This window comes from Thunnus maccoyii, chromosome 6, assembly GCF_910596095.1.
Source record: "Thunnus maccoyii chromosome 6, fThuMac1.1, whole genome shotgun sequence".
NCBI classification, from domain to species: Eukaryota; Metazoa; Chordata; class Actinopteri; order Scombriformes; family Scombridae; genus Thunnus; species Thunnus maccoyii.
In genome coordinates this window covers 18,606,077-18,625,153 of record NC_056538.1, presented here as the reverse complement: position 1 = coordinate 18,625,153, position 19,077 = coordinate 18,606,077, and the positions used below count along the sequence as shown (strand labels likewise).

Genomic DNA, 19,077 nt, shown 5'->3' with positions numbered 1-19,077 from the left:
TCCTATTTCCAGTGATTGCACATGCCTGAGATTAACATAGCATAACATTTATGTTTTATAATACCGTCACAATTAGAGAGAGATTGTCTTTCATATCCCCTCTGGCATTGAAGTTCATGGCCCAGATGAGCATAGACAGCTGAAAGCCATATGTGGCATGCCCAGGCCACACCGCCTATCCTGCTACAGCTTCACTGCACATGAATGAGTTTATCTCAGTCAATGTTAGTACTTGTTTTAGTAGTCATCACCTACTTCTGAGAATTTCCACTAGGCTAGATGAAGAACGAAACTGCATAGTAACTTTTACATACAAGAATGCATTCAGCCATATTTCTTACTCTTGATACAGCAGACACTTCCTAGATTGTGTAGTTATGATACTTTTGGATATTTTAAGATACTGATTATTACATACAGTACATAATAATATTCATCCACTGATTGTGCTTGTGTCAAAATACTGGTTTTAATTAACTGACTAGCTCAAATAGTTGACATAGGTAATAACAGTTTTAGAGGTATCAAATGGACCCTTCCTGTTGCTGTTAAAAATTCTGTTCTCTGCCCCATTACACACAGTATGAAGAAATTATTATGAGCTGATGAGTCTTTTCTCTCTCTGCCACTGTATAGATTTACATTTATATGGAGATAAGTCGCTTTTTACTCTTTAAAGTTATGGTCAAATTTAATGTTCATCTACTATATAATGAGAATCAGCTGATTTTAGCAAACACGTTTACATACTGCAGTTGTGTCTCTTTATGTGACTTAAACCACAGGGAGGCAGTGTTGATCTATTGCTGAGCAAAAAGAAGAACAAAGTTTGTGGTTCAAATTCAAGGTGTATGGTGCTCTCATATTAAGATGCTCACTCTTGAAAACCATAAAAGCCCATTCATTGAAGTGCTGAGGTGACAGTATCTTTGGCCACTTGGTACACTATACCAATGCACAGAATACATGTGGTGGTGGTGGTGGTGGGAAATCACAAATCTTTGACAAATATTTGTCCTTTACTGGTACAGACAATCATGGAAAAATGTAAAAATCCCCAGCAGCCAGAAACTATAGTGAAAAAAATTTGCTCGTTTAAACATTATATACACTTATTGTCTAGTGACTGCCATCAGCCTATATTTATAGTGTCTTTACACTTCAACATTTTATCGTCACTCACTTGAGCATAATATAATCTGACAAATTTGGATATGCTTATTTATTCCTTACAGATGCCAATTTTGTTTTGTAGTAGACTCTAGCATTTGCTTTAATTATTTGGTCACTCTGTAAGGGATCAGGTAATCAGTTGTCAAACTGAGATTTGTGTATCTACAAGCTTTATGCAAACTTGTTTTTTGGTGCAGATGCACTAGTCTTAATTGAAATTAATTGAAAATATTGATAGTGTGTGGAATTGTTTTGGGGCATGGACATATTTTTTTTCATTTACTTTTTTGAATATTATTGTTTATTAGAATTTGTTGAGTTTTTTCAGTATTTTCGGGATTCAATATGTAAATCACTTATTGTTATCATGCCTTATTGTAGATTCACATTTTTGGTATGCATGTATGTATGTGTGTATGTATGTATGTATGTATGTATGTATGTATGTATGGGGCCCATGCTTTTGTTTTAACGCCCTCTATTGGGTATTCAGAGCCATATGTGTTAGGTGGAATGCCACCCACGGCTGGTACATAACTCACACCGATTATGTGTTTGTCAGACCCTGATGAAGATTTAAGAGTTGATACGCGTTGGTCTGCTCGATTGCCTGTGCTCAAAGAATATATGCACTATATTATTTCACCTGAAGACGGAGTTGACTGTACCACTGAAGGACAAATATTTAGCAAGACTTCCTGGATTTTGCTTTTTGTACTTTCACCTGCACCACTAAAGAGCACCTGTCGTATGAGCCATCACAACCATGCAGCGCTTCCTCCTCCTGTCATAAAAAAAATACATTTGTCACTTATTCTCTTGTTTTGGACTGAGGCAAAAATGTGGCCACCTAAATCTAGGGTAAGAGGTGCTGCCTTAAAGTGCTTTCGGAAAGATCACAATTTTAAGGAACAAAAGTTACCCGTTGTATGCACAGTTCACCTATCGCAAGGTGATAAAAAAGTTACAGTGATACATTTTGTTGTTAATGATGAATAAACAACAAAGGGAGGTGGATACGGGTCTAGATGTTTTACAAGTATGTCCAGTTTCAGGTTTAGTGCAGGAACTTACGAGTAGACATGAAGGCATCGCGTCACTATGGTAACTCACAACGCGGACACTCGTGATGGAAAAGTCAGCAGCATAAAGTAAATTTAGCGTCAGATATAACAGGTTATTGAATTATAACAACAGCTTTGGAAGAGCAAACGCATGATGGACAAACTTGAAGACTTCGAGAGTTTTTTGAAGAATGTTGACAAAATAAGTAAGTAATAAAGCCGTGAAGTTAATCAAGCGGAACCACCAACATTAACAAGTTAGCTAGCTAAACATAAAGATGGAGTATTGTCTGTGTTAACGCCAAAATACCATTAGTGACATATTAACTTTAGAGATATCTAAACGTCATCAACCACAGAAATAAAACGTATATGTTGTAAAATTTACTGTTTTAACGTTATGCTTAATCATTCAGTTTGTGTGAAACTGTAGCCTCTTTTTCTATATGATGTCCACTTTCATGAGTTGAAAGGTAGTGTGTATATTGTAACCTATGCAAATAGGTTATAATATACAAAACATGGTTGATGTATAAATTTGAGTGAGATAAATGTATTTATATTTTATTGCAGATGTGATTCATTCATATTTAACGTGAGAATGGAGAGTGAAAGCTGTACACAGTAAAATAAATCATTAATTAATTATTAATTTATTTTCAGGTGAGTTAGTGAAGGATCTGAACTCTTCTGATGTCGAAGTCCAGCAGAAGGCAGTGGAGAAAGCTGATTGCTATATTGCTGCCTTGGATGAACCTTGTAGGACAAAAGTCAACAAGACAGCAATCAACACAAACCCACCACTCCAGGTTCCCTTGGTAAAGACATAAAGACACAAAGGCTATGGTCCACATGTCACTCAAACACAATTGCACTCTGTCTCTTGCTCTTCTCTCTCTCTCTCTCTCTCTCTCTCTCTCTCTCTCTCTCTCTCTCTCACACACACACACACACACACACACACATCGGTTTTTGTTTACATTATTTTGTTTTTGTTTTGTGTGTTTTACAGAGTCCACAGAGTGAAAGTCCAGGTGAGAACAACAATGAAAAAAAAACCTTGTCTGCTGCAATGAATAACAACATTTGTAAGCAGACGTATATGTCTTTATTGTGCATAGGATCCTTTTTAGCATTAACAATCACACACAGTAAGTAGCTTGTGGGGATCTTTATAGTCACTAATAATGACTTCCAAAAACTAGTTTAAAAACTTCTAACACATACCGGTGTTGGGTTCAAACACATAATTAGAAGCCAATTGTTTTTTCTTTGACCCAGGCCCTAATTTTTGATTTGACGATTGGAGAGAAAATTTAATTATCGTTGCAGTTGCCACCTTTTTTGTTCTTACTGTAAGTATTTGTCTTTTCATGACCAGAAAATTTCATGAAGATTATGGAGAGAGATGCTGAAGACAGAAGAAAAAGGAGGATTGCTAAAGAGAAAAAGGCCACTGGTGTGTAATTCTCTGTTCCTTAAAGCTGTTGTTGGAGGTGAACAGTTTGCAGTACTTGCTGCTCTTTTGGGCCAGCAGCACGTCCTTTTAAATTTTGTACTGTTTGTGTTCGTGCAGCATTTAAGGATAAAGGGAATGAAGCTTTTGCCCAAGAAGACTATGAAACTGCTGTGAAGTATTACAGTGACGGCTTGGCTGAACTACGAGACATGCAGCATTTGTACACCAACCGAGCACAAGTGAATATTTTCAACTTTTTTATAATTTAAGCTCATGAATTAATGGCGAAAATGACAAATAATTCTTTGTTCCTCAGAAGGAAATTGAAACACAGAGGCTTTTGTGTGCTTGTGTGCTTGTGTGTAGTCTGTTGCTGTGTGCGTGCATACATGCCCTTCTGTCTCTCTTGCTGTGTACATTCATGGAGGATGTGTGGCCTTTTCAGTGGAATAGATTCCTTCATGTGAACATCTAATGAAATTTTGTCTTTGTCTCCCTTGACTTTCTCCTTTTTCCTTTCCTCTCTCTGACATCCATTTGTCCTTCCCAGCATGCATAAAGAAACTTTTGTTTCAAATAGATCTCCAGGCAACCTGAGGGTTGCCCGCTATGGATTTAAATTTCAATATGATTATCTATAGACCTAGACCTAGTGTCTTGAAAGTCAGGACTGTCGTATTGATAACCAAACAATGTTATAATACCAATCAGATTCTTTATTTTGTGAGGCAAGATTTTTTCTCTCTTTTTCATGCCTAGTCACTGTCTAATGTTCAAATCTACATAGGCCTACATCAAGCTGGAAAAGTACAAGGAGGCCATCAGTGACTGTGAATGGGCCCTGAAGGTAAGACCCAGCTGGGAACTGGGTTAGTCAGTTGCAATCTCATTCATCATAGTTTCATCTGATGCACCATTCATTGTGATCCTGCGAGCTCAGAAAACATGTGTTTGGTAGGAAATTGGTTGGGTCCTCTTATAGGTGCAGGCTACAAGTCATCAGCAGCACAGAAATGAAGAGAATGCTGTGTATGAAAAAGGGGACAAAAATGAAGTGTTCATGGGTTGCTCCTAATTTGTATGTTTTTATGATGAAATAGGCTTTTGGATGACAAAGAACTCTGTAAAGGAAATGATTGTATGTAATGATATCACTGTAACACATACTAAGCTTGCTGGAGTGGGGTGTATTTGTGAAGTTCAGATTGAATATTTGTGCCTTACTTCGCTAGTGTTATCAATGCAGAAACATTAAATCACCATTATGTAGATGTGCTGCTGATTAAGTGTTTTAACTAATATACCCCCATGATCATTTTCTCTCCGTCAGTGCAATGAAAGATGCATAAAGGCTTACATACACATGGGCAAAGCATATCTGGCATTGAAGAAATATGATGAGGTACAGTAAGTATAATTACCGCTCATTACATCTAATCACACCACATTTCTTTTACACATTGCTCTTGTATACACACAACCACCCTTGGCATCTCATCTAACTATATATAGCAGAAACATGTTTACATTATGACAGTTCTCTATCTGGAATAGAGAATGAAGTGAATAAGAGCTTTAAACTAAGGATTAGCACATATGCAGCATTTGGCCAGTACTGCATATTATGTGCATAGTATTTATCCAAATGAGTGTAATGGGATCTCACAGCAGTCATCTGTAAAATCTGTTGTGTAGCTATTTTAATCCATTCATTAGATTCTGTCAGTCTTGTGCTGCGATACTGTAGGCTTTTGGAGTGGATTTTACCAGTGAAACACATCATTTAACCAGTGATGAACCAAATTTTGTCTTTTTCAGTCCAGAAACTGCTTTGAAAAGATAGTGGAAATGGAACCTGGGAAGGAGAAGATGGCAAAAGGTAAAGAAAATGTTGTTTTCAGGGGTTAGGATTGGAAAACTCTCATGTATGTATGTCATTCTGTTGGCATTGTCCTCATTAGGGCTTTATTATTCCACATCATATAAAGTTTTAGAACGTATTCATGCTTTTTAGATATTTTCAGTGTGACTCAATTATTATTTTATGAAATCAGTTCAACTTAAATCAGGATGATCTTGACATTTATGCACAGAATTAAAGTAAGACTGAAGCTAATCCAAAGTATAGAGGAAAGATTCTCCACTGTCATTGACTTGGTTGTCAGTGATGTGGTCCTCACTGACTTCCAGTAGCAGCGCATTTAATTGCAAGGCTTTCATGACAACCTAAAGCTCCATGTCACTCTGCCGTTGCCAAGGCAAAAAAGACATTTTGTTTTCTTCCCAGTGTAATTGGGCTCAGTACTATAGTTATTTTTAGAAATACTTTTGAAAATAATTCATCCTTTAATTCTTTTTACAACCTGACCTTCCTATCGATGGTCTTATGTAAACAGTTCTGCAGTCTCTTTGCTATTATCGTATGTAGTGTAGACTTAAATTTCTAACCTATTGCTATCTTAATACACATTTAAGGCAAATGGCGAGTGGGTTTGTCATCTCAGGCTGTTTAACTGTAATACACTTTCAGCTCACTTGTTACTGTGATAGTGCAAATACAGTTACTGTACAGTATGCTTTGTCTTCTCTTTTAACTTCTTTGTTTTTCCCCATGCAGAATACCTAACCAAGGTAGATTTGGAAGAGGAAAAAGACAGTCAGGAAATGAATGCGAGGCAAGAGTTTGACAAGGGAAAGGGGAAGGCCACAACAGTGCCCCAGCTGTTGGAGAAGCTGTCAAGGCCCGGGCAGATGCCAATCTACTACTGCGGAGGATTGGAGATCCTGTCACAAGCAGTTACTGACTGTGAGTGATGCTTTGTACAATTATCTTTCTCCTCTAATCTCTTTGTGCCCCCTCTTTCCTCAATAACTGCTTCACTGGTTTACCTATTTCACGGGACTATGGCTAAAGTGATAGCAAAAGATCGGCCAGGAAGGTTAAGAAGACTTGACGGAGAAAATAGAGTTAATACAGTACTAAAGTACTGGCATCAGGTGAAGCAGGGCCGCAAAATTGTTTCTTGTCTTGTTCTATGACAATGGAAGAGAGGTGAGACCTAACAGTGTCTATCACTGATTTCTCTCCATGTTCCACTTGATTGTCACAGTGAGCAAATTTCCAATATAGACTATAAAACCACATTGAAAGAGCAAAACTTACTGTGTCTACTGTGCACAGAGAAGATAAATATACTATAATACTATAAAATTACACTTATGCATTTGCATAAAACATTGCTGTGCAGAACATTTTTAAAAAAATAGTTTCTTCTGTTCTCAGAACAATAACAACAAATTGTATATGTATATATTGTATATAATATTTTGCAACTCCTGGAAAAACCTCCTGTGCTGCTATAATTTGATTTGCGAACTGTTTTTGATCATCTCAATCAGCAGAATTAGACATTCCCCTGGCCTATAAATCCTGATTTGGTTGCTGAACTGCTGAGTGAACTGTTCTAAGCCAGCAGCATCAACTGTTCCATCAGCTATCATTAATTATGAAACTAAAATGACATTATAAAAAATAGGGATTGTCTTTGGTGTAGGTACAGGGTCACATAGGCATTTGGTGTAGAGAGCATGTATTGAGGGGGTTGTTATAGGAAGACAGAAAACACTATTAAGCTTTCTGAAGCTGTCTTGGGTACAATTTAGTGAAACGTCTGTGATAGCAGGTGTCCATTCCATATCCTCAGTGGCATAGCTGCACTCAACCCTGTCAGATTTATAGTAGGTAGCTAGTGAATAGTGGTACCTGTCCTTTGGCTCTGTAAATTTAAGTCAGCCTAGCCTGAGGTCCTCTAGATGGACAGGGATTATTGATGCTTATATACAGACAGGTGACAAATTAAAGGAAAAACAGGAACTGAATGCTTGACACCTACAGTGAGTGTAGCATGGTTTGGGTCCACTTGTCTTCTTAGAGGGAAGGGTCACCACAAATCAAAACAAAGTTGTTCTGAGTGATCACCTTTATCCTATGATGAAACATTTCTATCCTGTTGGGAGTGGTCTCTTCCAGGATGACAATGCCACAGTTCACAGGGCACGAGGGGTCACTGAATGGTTTGATGAGTATGAAAATTATGTGAATCATATGCTATGGCCTTCACAGTCACCAGATCTCAACCCAGTTGAACATCTATGGGAGACTGACGTGTTAGACAGTGCTCCCAACCACCATCATCAAAACACCAAATGAGGGAAATCTTTTGGAGAAGAATGGTGTTCATCCCTCCAGTAGAGTTCAGAGACTTGTAGAATCAATGCCAAGGTTTATTGAAGCTGTTCTGGCAGCATGTGGTGGCCCCAACACCTTACTAAGACACTTTATGTTGGTTTTTTCTTTAATTTGCCACCCGTCTCTATATTTCAGGGCAAGAATGAGCTGTTGTCAGGGACGCCACAATTTCTAGTAACATCCCTGATTAAGAAGAAAGAGCTCACAAAGTGGAGACAACACATCCCATACCATAACATGACAAGGGAAATAGTTGCATGAGACAAATCAAATGTGATTGTTTTAGCTTGATTCTAGCACAGTGCTTGTTGCATGCGGTTTCAAGTGAACTGAATTTAACAGGTTAAGTGAGAAAATGCCCTTACAGCCCTAATTTCTTCTTGGCACAGATTAAGCATTGTAATTTTGTGTCAAAGTGGGAAATTTGTCGGGCACAAGATATTTCACCTCATGCACCCATTTTATAATGATGGCATCAGGTTGAAAAGTATCTGATACAGTATTTGTTTACCAAGTCCTTTATGAAAAGGGGTAATTGTAGAAACTTGGAGGCAGCAGTTGCTCTTCATCAGGTTGTTCACCCCTCCTCTGTCAGCTGCTGATATTTTTGTGAATGTTTTTGACCCAACAAATGACTTTGAAACTCCACACCACTAAAATAACTATTTTTTAGCTATTGCCAAAAGGCAGACTTCACAGGTTTTGTAAAACAGCCTAACAGTACAATTCAGCAAGGTAATTTGCCCTCTCAGGAGTATCTATTTTGTTGTATTTCAGCTAAGTAGGTGTCTTTAATGAAGTAGTTCTGACATGCTCTGCCCCATTGCTGCTCTTATACAGGCCTAGGATAACATCAGCTGAGGTATTTCGATCACACAGCCAAGGCTGATGGAATTTATGGGGTGAAACTTAAGCATGTTGCAACAAACCATACAGCTATAAAAAAAAAAAAAAACTTGCATCATAGTGTAATGCTCTCTATCCTTGTTTCAACATGCATCACTACTTGTAATACACCATATTCCTTTGTACTGGCTGTCCTCTGCAGAATGGCAAACATTTCTTATCCAGTCTCTTTTTTTCTTCATTTAGATGAATAAAAGTGTACTGTCAAATGATATAATGCCTGTCTCACAGTGCCATTCAATGGAAAAGGGCAAAACTTACATAACTCACAACTGAAAGGATCTCAGCAGGGCTGACATTACAAGCTTTCTCCCCTAAAAGTACTCCCTCACTTCCTTGTTCTACTTTCTGTATACTCCAACTCATTGTTAGTGGAAAATAGACCATTCCTCACTGTACCTCACTCTGGCACCACATTTTATTTATTATTTTCTCTCATGCCCTTGACTGCAAACCAGTGAACAAGGCAAACTAAACTAAAAGAGTTGGGTGTTTCATGTTTCTCTAAAACCTTGAGGCTACCCGGTGATGATATATGGTTTTCTGCCTCCTTACACTATCTACTGTTCTCTTCTAACAGGTACTGGCCAGACCCTTTTCAGACTGAACAATGGCTTTAGTATCATCAGCAACAATGACACAGTGAGGAGGTAAGGAGACCAGAGGGAGAGGTTGCTGTCAGGCCTCAGTGGAGCTTTGACAGATGGACCCAGAGACAGGAGGATACGGAGACAATGATGGCCTAAACTAGAGAGATCATTCTCCGCCCCCCCTTTTTTTTCTCTCTCTCTCCCTCTGTCTGGTTGTTTGTGTGATAACCCAAAGAGGAAAAGATTATCACACTGGAGACTTTAATGAGCAAAGGCACTGTGTTTTGTCCCAGAAAGAGGGGGTGTTTTGTACAAGATACAAATTATGACTCCCTCATGTCAGATCAGTAAGGTTATTATTAACTTGTCACATACTTTCCATGTTGTATATTGTTAGCACTGTCATTATTTAGGTAAGAACACAGTGTCTTGAAAGTAGAGAGGGCAAAAAAAAGCAGTCTGAGCTTGATGAAAATAGCCAATTAGGACAATGCTGTGAGCCTGACATATCATAGATTACCAGCTGAAATCTACTAGAGCTACATCTATGATGTAGCAAAGAAGGCTAATCTTGATCAAAATCTGAAGGGGCACTTTGATTTCATGTCCTCTTGGCACTGCTATACTGTAAAAAGCCTAAATTCTTTATCAAGAGTTACAAAAAGGCAATGTGGAGAGAGGTCTAGAATGCTTGAAAGTTAAAAAAGTCATCAGTGGTGTCCCCTTGGTGTGAAACCTATAGGTCTCCCAAAAAGGCAACACATTTTTCTTTTTAAGGATAAAATTAGGGTAAGAAATCAGGCTATAACATTTAGTCCACTAGTAGCAGCACATATATACTTCTTCTGGGCAATGACAACAGTGGCATGTCAAATGCACTCACCTTAGTGGGATAACAGAGGGCATCTTGTGATTAATTTGTAACTTGTGATTGTGGCCAAGTGGCTTTGTTACTCAAAAAGCACTACAATCTTTAACACACACTTCTTTATTCGTCAAGTCTTTATAAAAGGGTGCCTTTTGGTCCCTAAAAAATAGACCATTGCTGCAGCAAGATTGCTTGATATCCCTATGAAATAATAGATTGCTCTCTGTCTGTATTATTAACCCTTACTTGAAAAAAAAAAATATTGTGGATATTTGTCATGTGTTACATCTTTTGTATTTACATACATTTTGTTGAGATACTATGTAACAGGTACTGTGTAAAAAAACAAAATCATTATTCAACACATTTGATTTGTTTTATGTCAGTTGGAAGAGGACAGAGATAAGACTACCTTGTTTATTTTCTCCACAGTTGCCTGTTGCAGAAAACAAAGGATCCACACAGCCAGGACTTGTGCGTGTCTGTTCTAAAATTATGGAGGGTTATTTGTTGTGAAAATGGTATGCAGATAATTGAGTTACACTTAATTTTCTGTCTTTGTCCATGTAGCAATTTGCTCTCCTTGAGTTGGAAGGAAAATACAGGAAAAATACTAGTATAACCTTCTATTATGGCATTGTATGATTACTGCACAGCTTGTCGCTGTGCTACTTAAACCCCTTTTGTCAGTCCATCATCTATTTGTGCCAACTGTGATAACTTATTTACAGCTATTCACAATGATATTATGTTAATACCAACAACAAAGTATATGACTCATCCTTACATACCCCTTTTTCTTTTGCTTTCAGATGAAAACCAGAAGATGCTGATGACATGCCCAGTATCCAGAGAGTCTTTTGTTCACTTGGTAACATCAGAGCATCTTGCACTACGGAAAGAATGCCTGGCATTACTATGTTTATACTCACAGATGCCACATGGGAGACATTTGGCCCTTGACAAATTGAATGTGCACATGTAAGAATTTCTTTATGTTGATGCAAATATCACAGCTGGTGTAAAAAGCTTTCCATTTTGAGTAAAGTCGTTGTCCTGTTGTCATGTTCATTCAATGGGATATCAGGAAATGTTTTATATTGTTGTTCTGTTACAAAAATTTAAAATCATACTAAGTGACCTGTGATAATATCTGAGTTGCTACTGATTGGATTTTCAAACAATTATGAAGAATAAGTGATTGTGTTGCTCCAATTTGGCATTATTAGAATTGCGCAAATCATCATTATCTGGGTGCCAAATATTAACTGATATCTTGATGATATTTATTAAGAACATATCATTTTGCAAAATGCTTGATTCTCTTTTTCTTTATGTTTCTTTTTTCTTTCTCTGTTTCTCTCTCTCTCTGTTTCTTTATCTTGCTCTACTCTTAATCTGGCTCTAAAGGTTAGTGAGGAACCTCATGGTGTGCATCTCAAAGCCCGAGCAGCAGCAGGACAACACAGCGGTCAAGATTCTGGAGAACTTTGCTTCAGAAAACAAGTATTACTACGAAACAACACAGTCAAACAAAAACACCAGAGCTATTCTCCTCAGTCCCTACAAAATGATTAATTTTGATTTCCGAACAAGGACACACATTTTCAGATACTCTGCAGAATTCATGAGCCACAGGACAGTCTATTATCCTACCATATATCATAACCATATATATTAAAAGCACTTTAAAATCCACCCACGTCAGGAGAGGTCCTCTGAGAAATGGAAAGTGCAGCATCTTTAATAAATCAACATGTGCTATCCAAGTGTTAATGTCACTTGAAGGCAAAAGGCCGTTCTCAACCTGTTTCCCTCTTTGGCGCCTCATGAAAATAGACATGAAAGGACAACCCAGGCTCTCAAACACAGCAGGAAATAAGTTGAGGTGCCAAGCAGTGAAATGGGAAGATCAATTTTCCCTGTCTATAGCTCAAAGAGAGTTACTCAACAAAAATGTGTTATATCCTACAGAGGTTTTCTTTTCATCATAACAGCTCAGCTGGGTCAATGTTGCGCTTTAATGGATATTTTTTGTTTTGGTGTACAAATCTTTACTACTAAAACAGTCTGAATGTATATACACACAAACACAAACACACAGGTATTTATGTATATTATACAATATATACATTCTGTATATACCATACAGCATATTCAATTATTGTTTTCAGTCAAAGGCAAGTGGACCTTGCTGTCACAGCTAATCCATCTGCCTTTTACTGCGTTTTTAGTGGATGAGTGTGAATCTTCAGAGACATGGCAATCAATGCTATTTGACCACTTAATTGAATTGCTGTGTAAACTGTCCTTTATGACTCTGATATTTAGTGTATTTTGGGGAGTAAAAGACCATATGGGTCTACAGTGGTGTCTGATGCACTTATTACTTATTACTGCACTTTTTTGCATTTGTGTGAAGAAGTCCCCTCTTTTGTGGTTCATCCAAATGTTTCTTTCAAGTTGCTCAGTTGACTCAGTTGTTTTGCTTCCTAGTTTCATGTTGGGCTGTGAAGAACTCAAACTAAGATTAAACTTAACTTCACTCACTACCTTGCACAAACATTTATGGTTATTCTGACTTAACAATTTGTATATGATACTCCTGTATGTATTAGTATAATTTGAGACATTCAGCCATTGTCCATACTGTATTTATACTGTTGTTTATACCAATGTACACCGTGTCTGTATAATCTTTTCATATTTTCTTGCAGATTTTGCATTCAGTTAAGGAAGAGAACAGATGCTGTCATTGTGCCATTTACAACAACACTGGTAAGACATGTAGATTAATTTTTATATAAACTATGTATTGTATATGTAAAGATATGTTTGTTTGTGTGTGTGTCTGAGCAAATGTGCACATCTGTTTGCTTAATTTTTCAGAGAACTATCAACAAGTCCAATCAGCATGTCATTCCATCACTGATATCGGCTATTGGCTGTCTGACTCGGGATGATGTCATCTGTCACAATTTTGCTCATGATCCTGAATGTTGGAAGGCCTTTCTGGTTGCCATTGTTAGTATCATTATGGATTCGTCCCTTTGAAAAAAAACCTCATCAGTATAGTGTGAATGTCACAGTTAGACATAATGGAATTAGTCTATATTGGATATTATGTTTGCGCTCACTGTATGCATTTTAATCAGTGTAGAATTTATTGGCTGTTATTGCAGAAGCAGTGCAGTACATGTGGATACAAAGAAATCCTTTACCCTTTGCTTGGCTTGATCATCAACCTTTCAACTATCATCTCTCCAGTCATCCAGGTAAGACAGGCGATGCCTGCTTGGGTATGTTATGAGTACTTTTGTTTCAGAAATGAATTTCTGGCGTATCTTGAGTTATCTTAATATTGGGCACTGCACTTTTTGCTGATATGATAATATCGAGATGAAGTGTCATTCTGTTTTGGGGACATCTGGAAAGAATTTGACTGAAAATCCACTTCACACCACTGAATTCAATATAGTAGACTATGTTGTTAAAGAAATATATATATATGTATTAAGGGAAGCAGTGGGAGCATTTGTGTGAACTCTGACGTGTTATGTCACCCATTTAGAGGTGAAATATATGTGAAAATTGGCTTAGCCACTATTATCTCTGCTGCTTTGTAGGAACATGCTGTTTCACTCTGTGGCTGCTGTCTGAGTCTGCTGAAGGATAGTGACGGAGGCGTCATAACTGTGAGTGAATCTTACTATAGCACTACACAATAGTACTCAGGAGGGCTGAAAAAAGATTCTTAATCAGTAGTAGGACTAGGACATCTACCATATCAGACTTTACCGTATCCTAACTCCCATCAGGTTTTCATGTGTGACTGTGTTGGACCAAGAGAGGTTTGCAAAATAAAACTTTTTACAGTTGTTGAGATGACTTGCTGAAAACTTTTTCTTATTTGTTTTTCAAAGTTGCGTGCATCCAAAGCAAAAGCCATTCTTTCAGTTAACTAGATGAAAATAAAAGACATTTGTCTTTAGTAATGGCCTTTTCTTTGGCTTTTGCGCTTGCTGGAAATGTGTCCCAAAAGAGGGTACCAGCAATTCACGATGATGAGGATCCTGTATATGTGTCATTACATTTGATTAAAACTCCGGCTGCAGGTGCTGTTGTCTGTGCTTATGCCTATTAGTGCACTGCCTATGCAATGCCCTTTGAGTCCCACATTCCAACCCATCTGTCTCTTTACTCTGTTTAGTGCTCACTCACTGCCTAGCTGACACTTTTTCTTCCTTGTTGCCTGGTATCAACATCCTTTTTTTTTCCTCAATGTTTTTCTCTGTTCTTGTCTTCTCTTTTAATGTATTGACTTTACTTCACTACTTTTCTCTTGCATGATGCAATCCATCATATTGGTTAAGCCAAATCCCTAAATCCACAATCTGTAGTGTCCCCTCAGTATCAATTATCAATGCAGCTCTGTTTTCTTTTTTGTCTTGTATACATGTAGGTTTGGCTTTGTTGAGAGGAGTTGTTGGGAGCTGAGATGTGTAAGCGAAGAAGTGTTACTGCACAAACTTTGCAATATGTGCATGCCAGTTAAATTTAAATTCTCCAAAGATTTAAAGCTGTATTAATCACTGTCCACTAGGGGGCAGAAGAACTCCAAAATAAGTTTTGACATACAGTATGATTTCCTTAAAATGTTGTTATGGCTAGCATGTTAGCAGTCTGTTCTCTTTTTACAAATGTAGCAGACAAGGAGGAACATTATTATTCCATTGGAGCTGTGTTTCTGGCCACCTGACAAATGTAACTGATTTGGTCTACAGCAACTCTTTTTGTCTTAAGCAGCTTAGATGTTTAACTTTCTTCACCAGCTACTCGCTAATTGTTTTTTGTCTGCCATTTGGTGCTAGGCACGCAGCGAGCAGTGACATAATCAGAGCAAATTTGTGGAAAATGGCTACTTGCTGCTGCTATGAATACTGATGATGAACTGCCAGCTACATCGGCTAAAATGCAAGTTTCATTAGATGGATGATTTTTTGATAAATTGTTCATTCAACTAAACTAAATATTGTTATTTTGTCCCCCAATTTAGTATTTCACACCCTGAAATTACTTTATTTGTGTGTAAAATTACTAAATTGTGTCCTCAAATTACTGTATACAATGATAATGTGTGATGCAACAGATCCCACCTGCAAGACAAAGCAAGCACCCATGTATGATGTTTTTCTAATTGTATTTTATGCCTGTTCTTGTCTTTCATTTTATTATTCTGTCTTTGAAAGGGTTGCTGTAATTTTATATTCACTCAGACAGGTTTTCACACATTCTCTCACCATCTTTACAATGCATTTTCTCTCCTTTATTGCTGCAAACTCAATCCATAACCCCAACTGATTTCATTTCATGTCTCTTTTCCTATTCGTCACCTTTTTCCTGCCACACTCTCCCATTCTCTTTGTCTCAACTTGTCTCTTTTCATTGACTTTTTTCTCTTTGCTAGCTTCCAGCAGTCATTTCGTGATTCTCTGCTATCTTGTCTATTTCTCCGCTTTGTTTTCCCATCTATATTTCTTCTACTTTTTCTCTTATCTTCTATTGTCTCCTTTTTTATTGCCAACAAATTCTTTGTCCTCCAGAGAGCCACAGGTGTGTTGAGCACTGTCCTCCCACAGTCCTCAGAGGCCGTTCAGCATGTTATTCAGGGGGATGTGGTCCAGACCATGAGGAGACTGCTGAAGGTGCACACAGCCAAGTTTCAGAGATTCTATCATACTCATAGAAAAATAATCTATTGCCCATCTTTAATTGGATTTAGGACTCTTAAAAGATTGACATGATTAAAGATGACATAAAATTGCATGTCATTTGTAATATAACAGGTTACATAAGATGTTTTACCTTCCATACTAGGCCTGAGCCAAATATGTTAGCAATTTTGTTTCTGGGTGGTGTGAAGCTTGAGTATCCAGCATTACATTTATGCACAGTTCCTGAAAAGGGTCAAGTTACATAAATTTCATTTAAAAAAAATCTGTATATTTCTGCGATCATAGTATTAGTAATGAAACTATTAGTGTATTGTATTATGACAATAGTCTTGTTTGAAGAAAAAAAAACAGCATTTTAAATAACTGTGTATATATCCTTAAGATTTTTACTAATTTCACTTACAGGTCAGTTCTTAGGCCCTCTAAGTGCCTGACATAAAGTTAGAGTTTACAAACATATGTTCACACACATTTTGTTGTCTGCCTATCCAGGGAACAGGGCAGATTGCCACTAAGTATGCCATTAAGACTCTGACAGTGTGCACTGCTGCCAGTCGCTTGGCACGGGAGGAGCTAGTGAAGTCTGATAAAAGTAAGAAATGATTGACATGTTTACATTACTTTTAGAAGCCCATGAATAATATTTGAGTTTACATAATATGCAAATGAAGTGTATGTGTTTGTGTATATACTATCATATGCATGTGTGTGTGTTTCCATGCCATTATGTGTGTTTGTTAATATATTTTCATATATTCATTTATTGTTCTACACAGAACTGTCTGTTTTACGTCATTTGCTGGGTTCCAGCTGTGATGAGATGGTGTCAGGAAATGCAGCCCTGTGTCTGGCCCACTGCCTCGAGTTGGAGGGAATTGCCAGCAACCTGCTGGGCACTGATATTGTGCTGATGCTGCTGCGCCACGCTGCAGGGGACGCTAAGAGGACAGCTGTGCAGAAAAATGCAGCGATTGCTCTGGGGAAGTTATGTCGATCAGAGCCCAGGTGCCCTCTCACCTCACTCTATAAACCACATGCTGTTGATTACATTCTAGAAACTAGCCTGAAGGAGCATTGATAGATCAAATGCCACACTGACAATGAGCTAATGTGATGTTATAGCTCTGGTTAAGAAGTTGGTCACACATAAAGCAAATTCAGTGACTTCTGGCCTGAAATATTCAACTGTTTGTTATTGGTATTAACACTTCAAAGTCAGTATTCAAAATGCAGTTGATTTTATTTTAGTATTATTTTGAGCTTTTTTTGTTTGCTCTTATACACATGTTCCACTCTACTGTAGAATCATTTTGTGTGGGTGATGATTGGATAACTAAGCTAATGCTTGGTCATAGTATGAAGACTGTTTCTTAATATTTGCATTTAGTTTACTGCTTAATCATGATGGAAAGGCTGATAGCCAGCAGCAGACCAAGTCATGTCTTTACTGCACTTTGCACTAATAGCATTTTTAGATTGTGCCCTCTGCAGTCTAGAGAGTGGAAGAGAAAGAGGAGGGACAGAGAGCAAGAGAGTTTTAACTATAGAAAGTTGATTTCAGCTCGGGTTTGTGTTTGGGTTGCAGTATTAAGTTCTTGGGTGTGGGCTTACATCACAACAAATTTTAGTCAATTTATGCTATTGCCACATAGGCAATATGATTAATAAAACATTGCTACCTGTTGGATATATATTTCAGGGCTGCAATTAACAACTATTTTTATTTTTATTATTTTTTCTATTAATTAACTGTTTTGTCTATAAAATGTCTCAAGATAGTGAAAAATGCCCAAAGTGACGTCTTCAAAGTGCTTGTTTTGTCTAACGAACAGCCTAAAACCCAAAGATATAAAGTTTGCTGTGATATAGAGAAGCAACAAAGCCTCACATTTTTGAGGAGCTGGAACCAGAAAATGTTTAGCATTTTTGATGATTAATTTTCCATCTATCGACTTCCCTATTAGTGCACTTGTGGAATTGTTTCAGCTCTTTTAAATTTAGAACTAAAATGAATATGCAATGCATCAGTAAATAATATTAAAGATAATATTTTAGTTTCTTGAAAACCAATATTTATTTGACCAGCAGCTACAAGTGTACATTAAATAGCTTCCCTTACCTTAAGTTCAGTATTGTTACAGTATAAGTTACATTATTAGGCTGTGTGAATATAAAGTAGTTCAAAGTAGCTCCTCCTCCAGCAGCTACAACAGTAACATGCTGCTTACACACTGATGCTTCAGTATTAATAATTGAATGATGTCATATATAATAATATATCAGTCAGTGTGAACACACTTTTATTTCTACACTCGAAGTTGAGTATAATAAAAGGTAATCACATGCTTAATTGAATTGATGTTTTGCTGCTGTAGGTGATCTTTCATACAGCATCTCTCTAATTACGTGAGTATAATTGTTGTGTTGTCGTATCCCAAAGCAACAAACATGTCTCATGTCTTGTATTCCTACAAAGATCTTTACTGAACCTCCAGGCTAAAGAGCTCTGCCGTGACGGTGTAGATCTTTAGTTCCCAAGTTTACAAATTCACACAAGGGTTGTTTGAATGGAATGCCAATCCAGGAAGACCTTGTCACTGCCCTTTTTTTTGACAAACCTGTTTTCTTCATTTCCAGACATGTGAACAAACTGCAAGAACTACATGGCATTGAGATCCTGCACTCTTGTATGAAGCTCATCATTTGAACCTGTGACAGTAACATGTTTTATAATCTCCCTGCTTGTCCTCTTCTGTCCTCTGTTTTAGGGGAAAATAAAAATTCACTAGACCTGATAGTGAACTCTCATCATTAACTACTGGTTAATTAACTGATATTACATTTTTAAATTATAGAAGTTTTTTACAAAAGAAAGCTAAGCCTGTCTAGAGATTAATCAAAGATTTATTTCATTTGAATAAAATTCTGCTCCTAATTGCTTAATCTACATAAACAAGGTCATAAACATGGCAACTTTCTTGGCTGTCCTTGTTTCTCATGCCCATGTGAATTTATATGTTTAATTACCATCAA

General features: G+C 37.3%; 1 protein-coding gene across 2 annotated transcripts; it reads left to right on the top strand.

The window, feature by feature from the left end:
* Nucleotides 1–2,248: 2,248 nt before the first annotated feature.
* On the top strand, nt 2,249–18,839 carry ttc12 (tetratricopeptide repeat domain 12). Of its 2 annotated transcripts, XM_042415002.1 has the most exons (21): nt 2,249–2,443; nt 2,901–3,055; nt 3,250–3,271; nt 3,619–3,696; nt 3,814–3,935; nt 4,484–4,543; nt 5,027–5,098; nt 5,515–5,575; nt 6,314–6,502; nt 9,432–9,501; nt 10,742–10,830; nt 11,122–11,290; nt 11,720–11,815; nt 13,027–13,087; nt 13,199–13,333; nt 13,492–13,584; nt 13,936–14,004; nt 15,913–16,014; nt 16,537–16,636; nt 16,821–17,049; nt 18,682–18,839. In XM_042415002.1, exons 1-21 carry the CDS (start codon nt 2,389–2,391, stop codon nt 18,749–18,751), a joined length of 2,097 nt encoding a protein of 698 aa, XP_042270936.1. In that variant the 5' UTR covers nt 2,249–2,388; the 3' UTR covers nt 18,752–18,839. The 2 variants fall into 2 exon arrangements, with proteins under 2 accessions (XP_042270936.1, XP_042270938.1); XM_042415004.1 differs by lacking the exons at nt 2,249–2,443; nt 2,901–3,055 and having other exon boundaries at nt 3,250–3,325.
* Nucleotides 18,840–19,077: the final 238 nt, after the last annotated feature.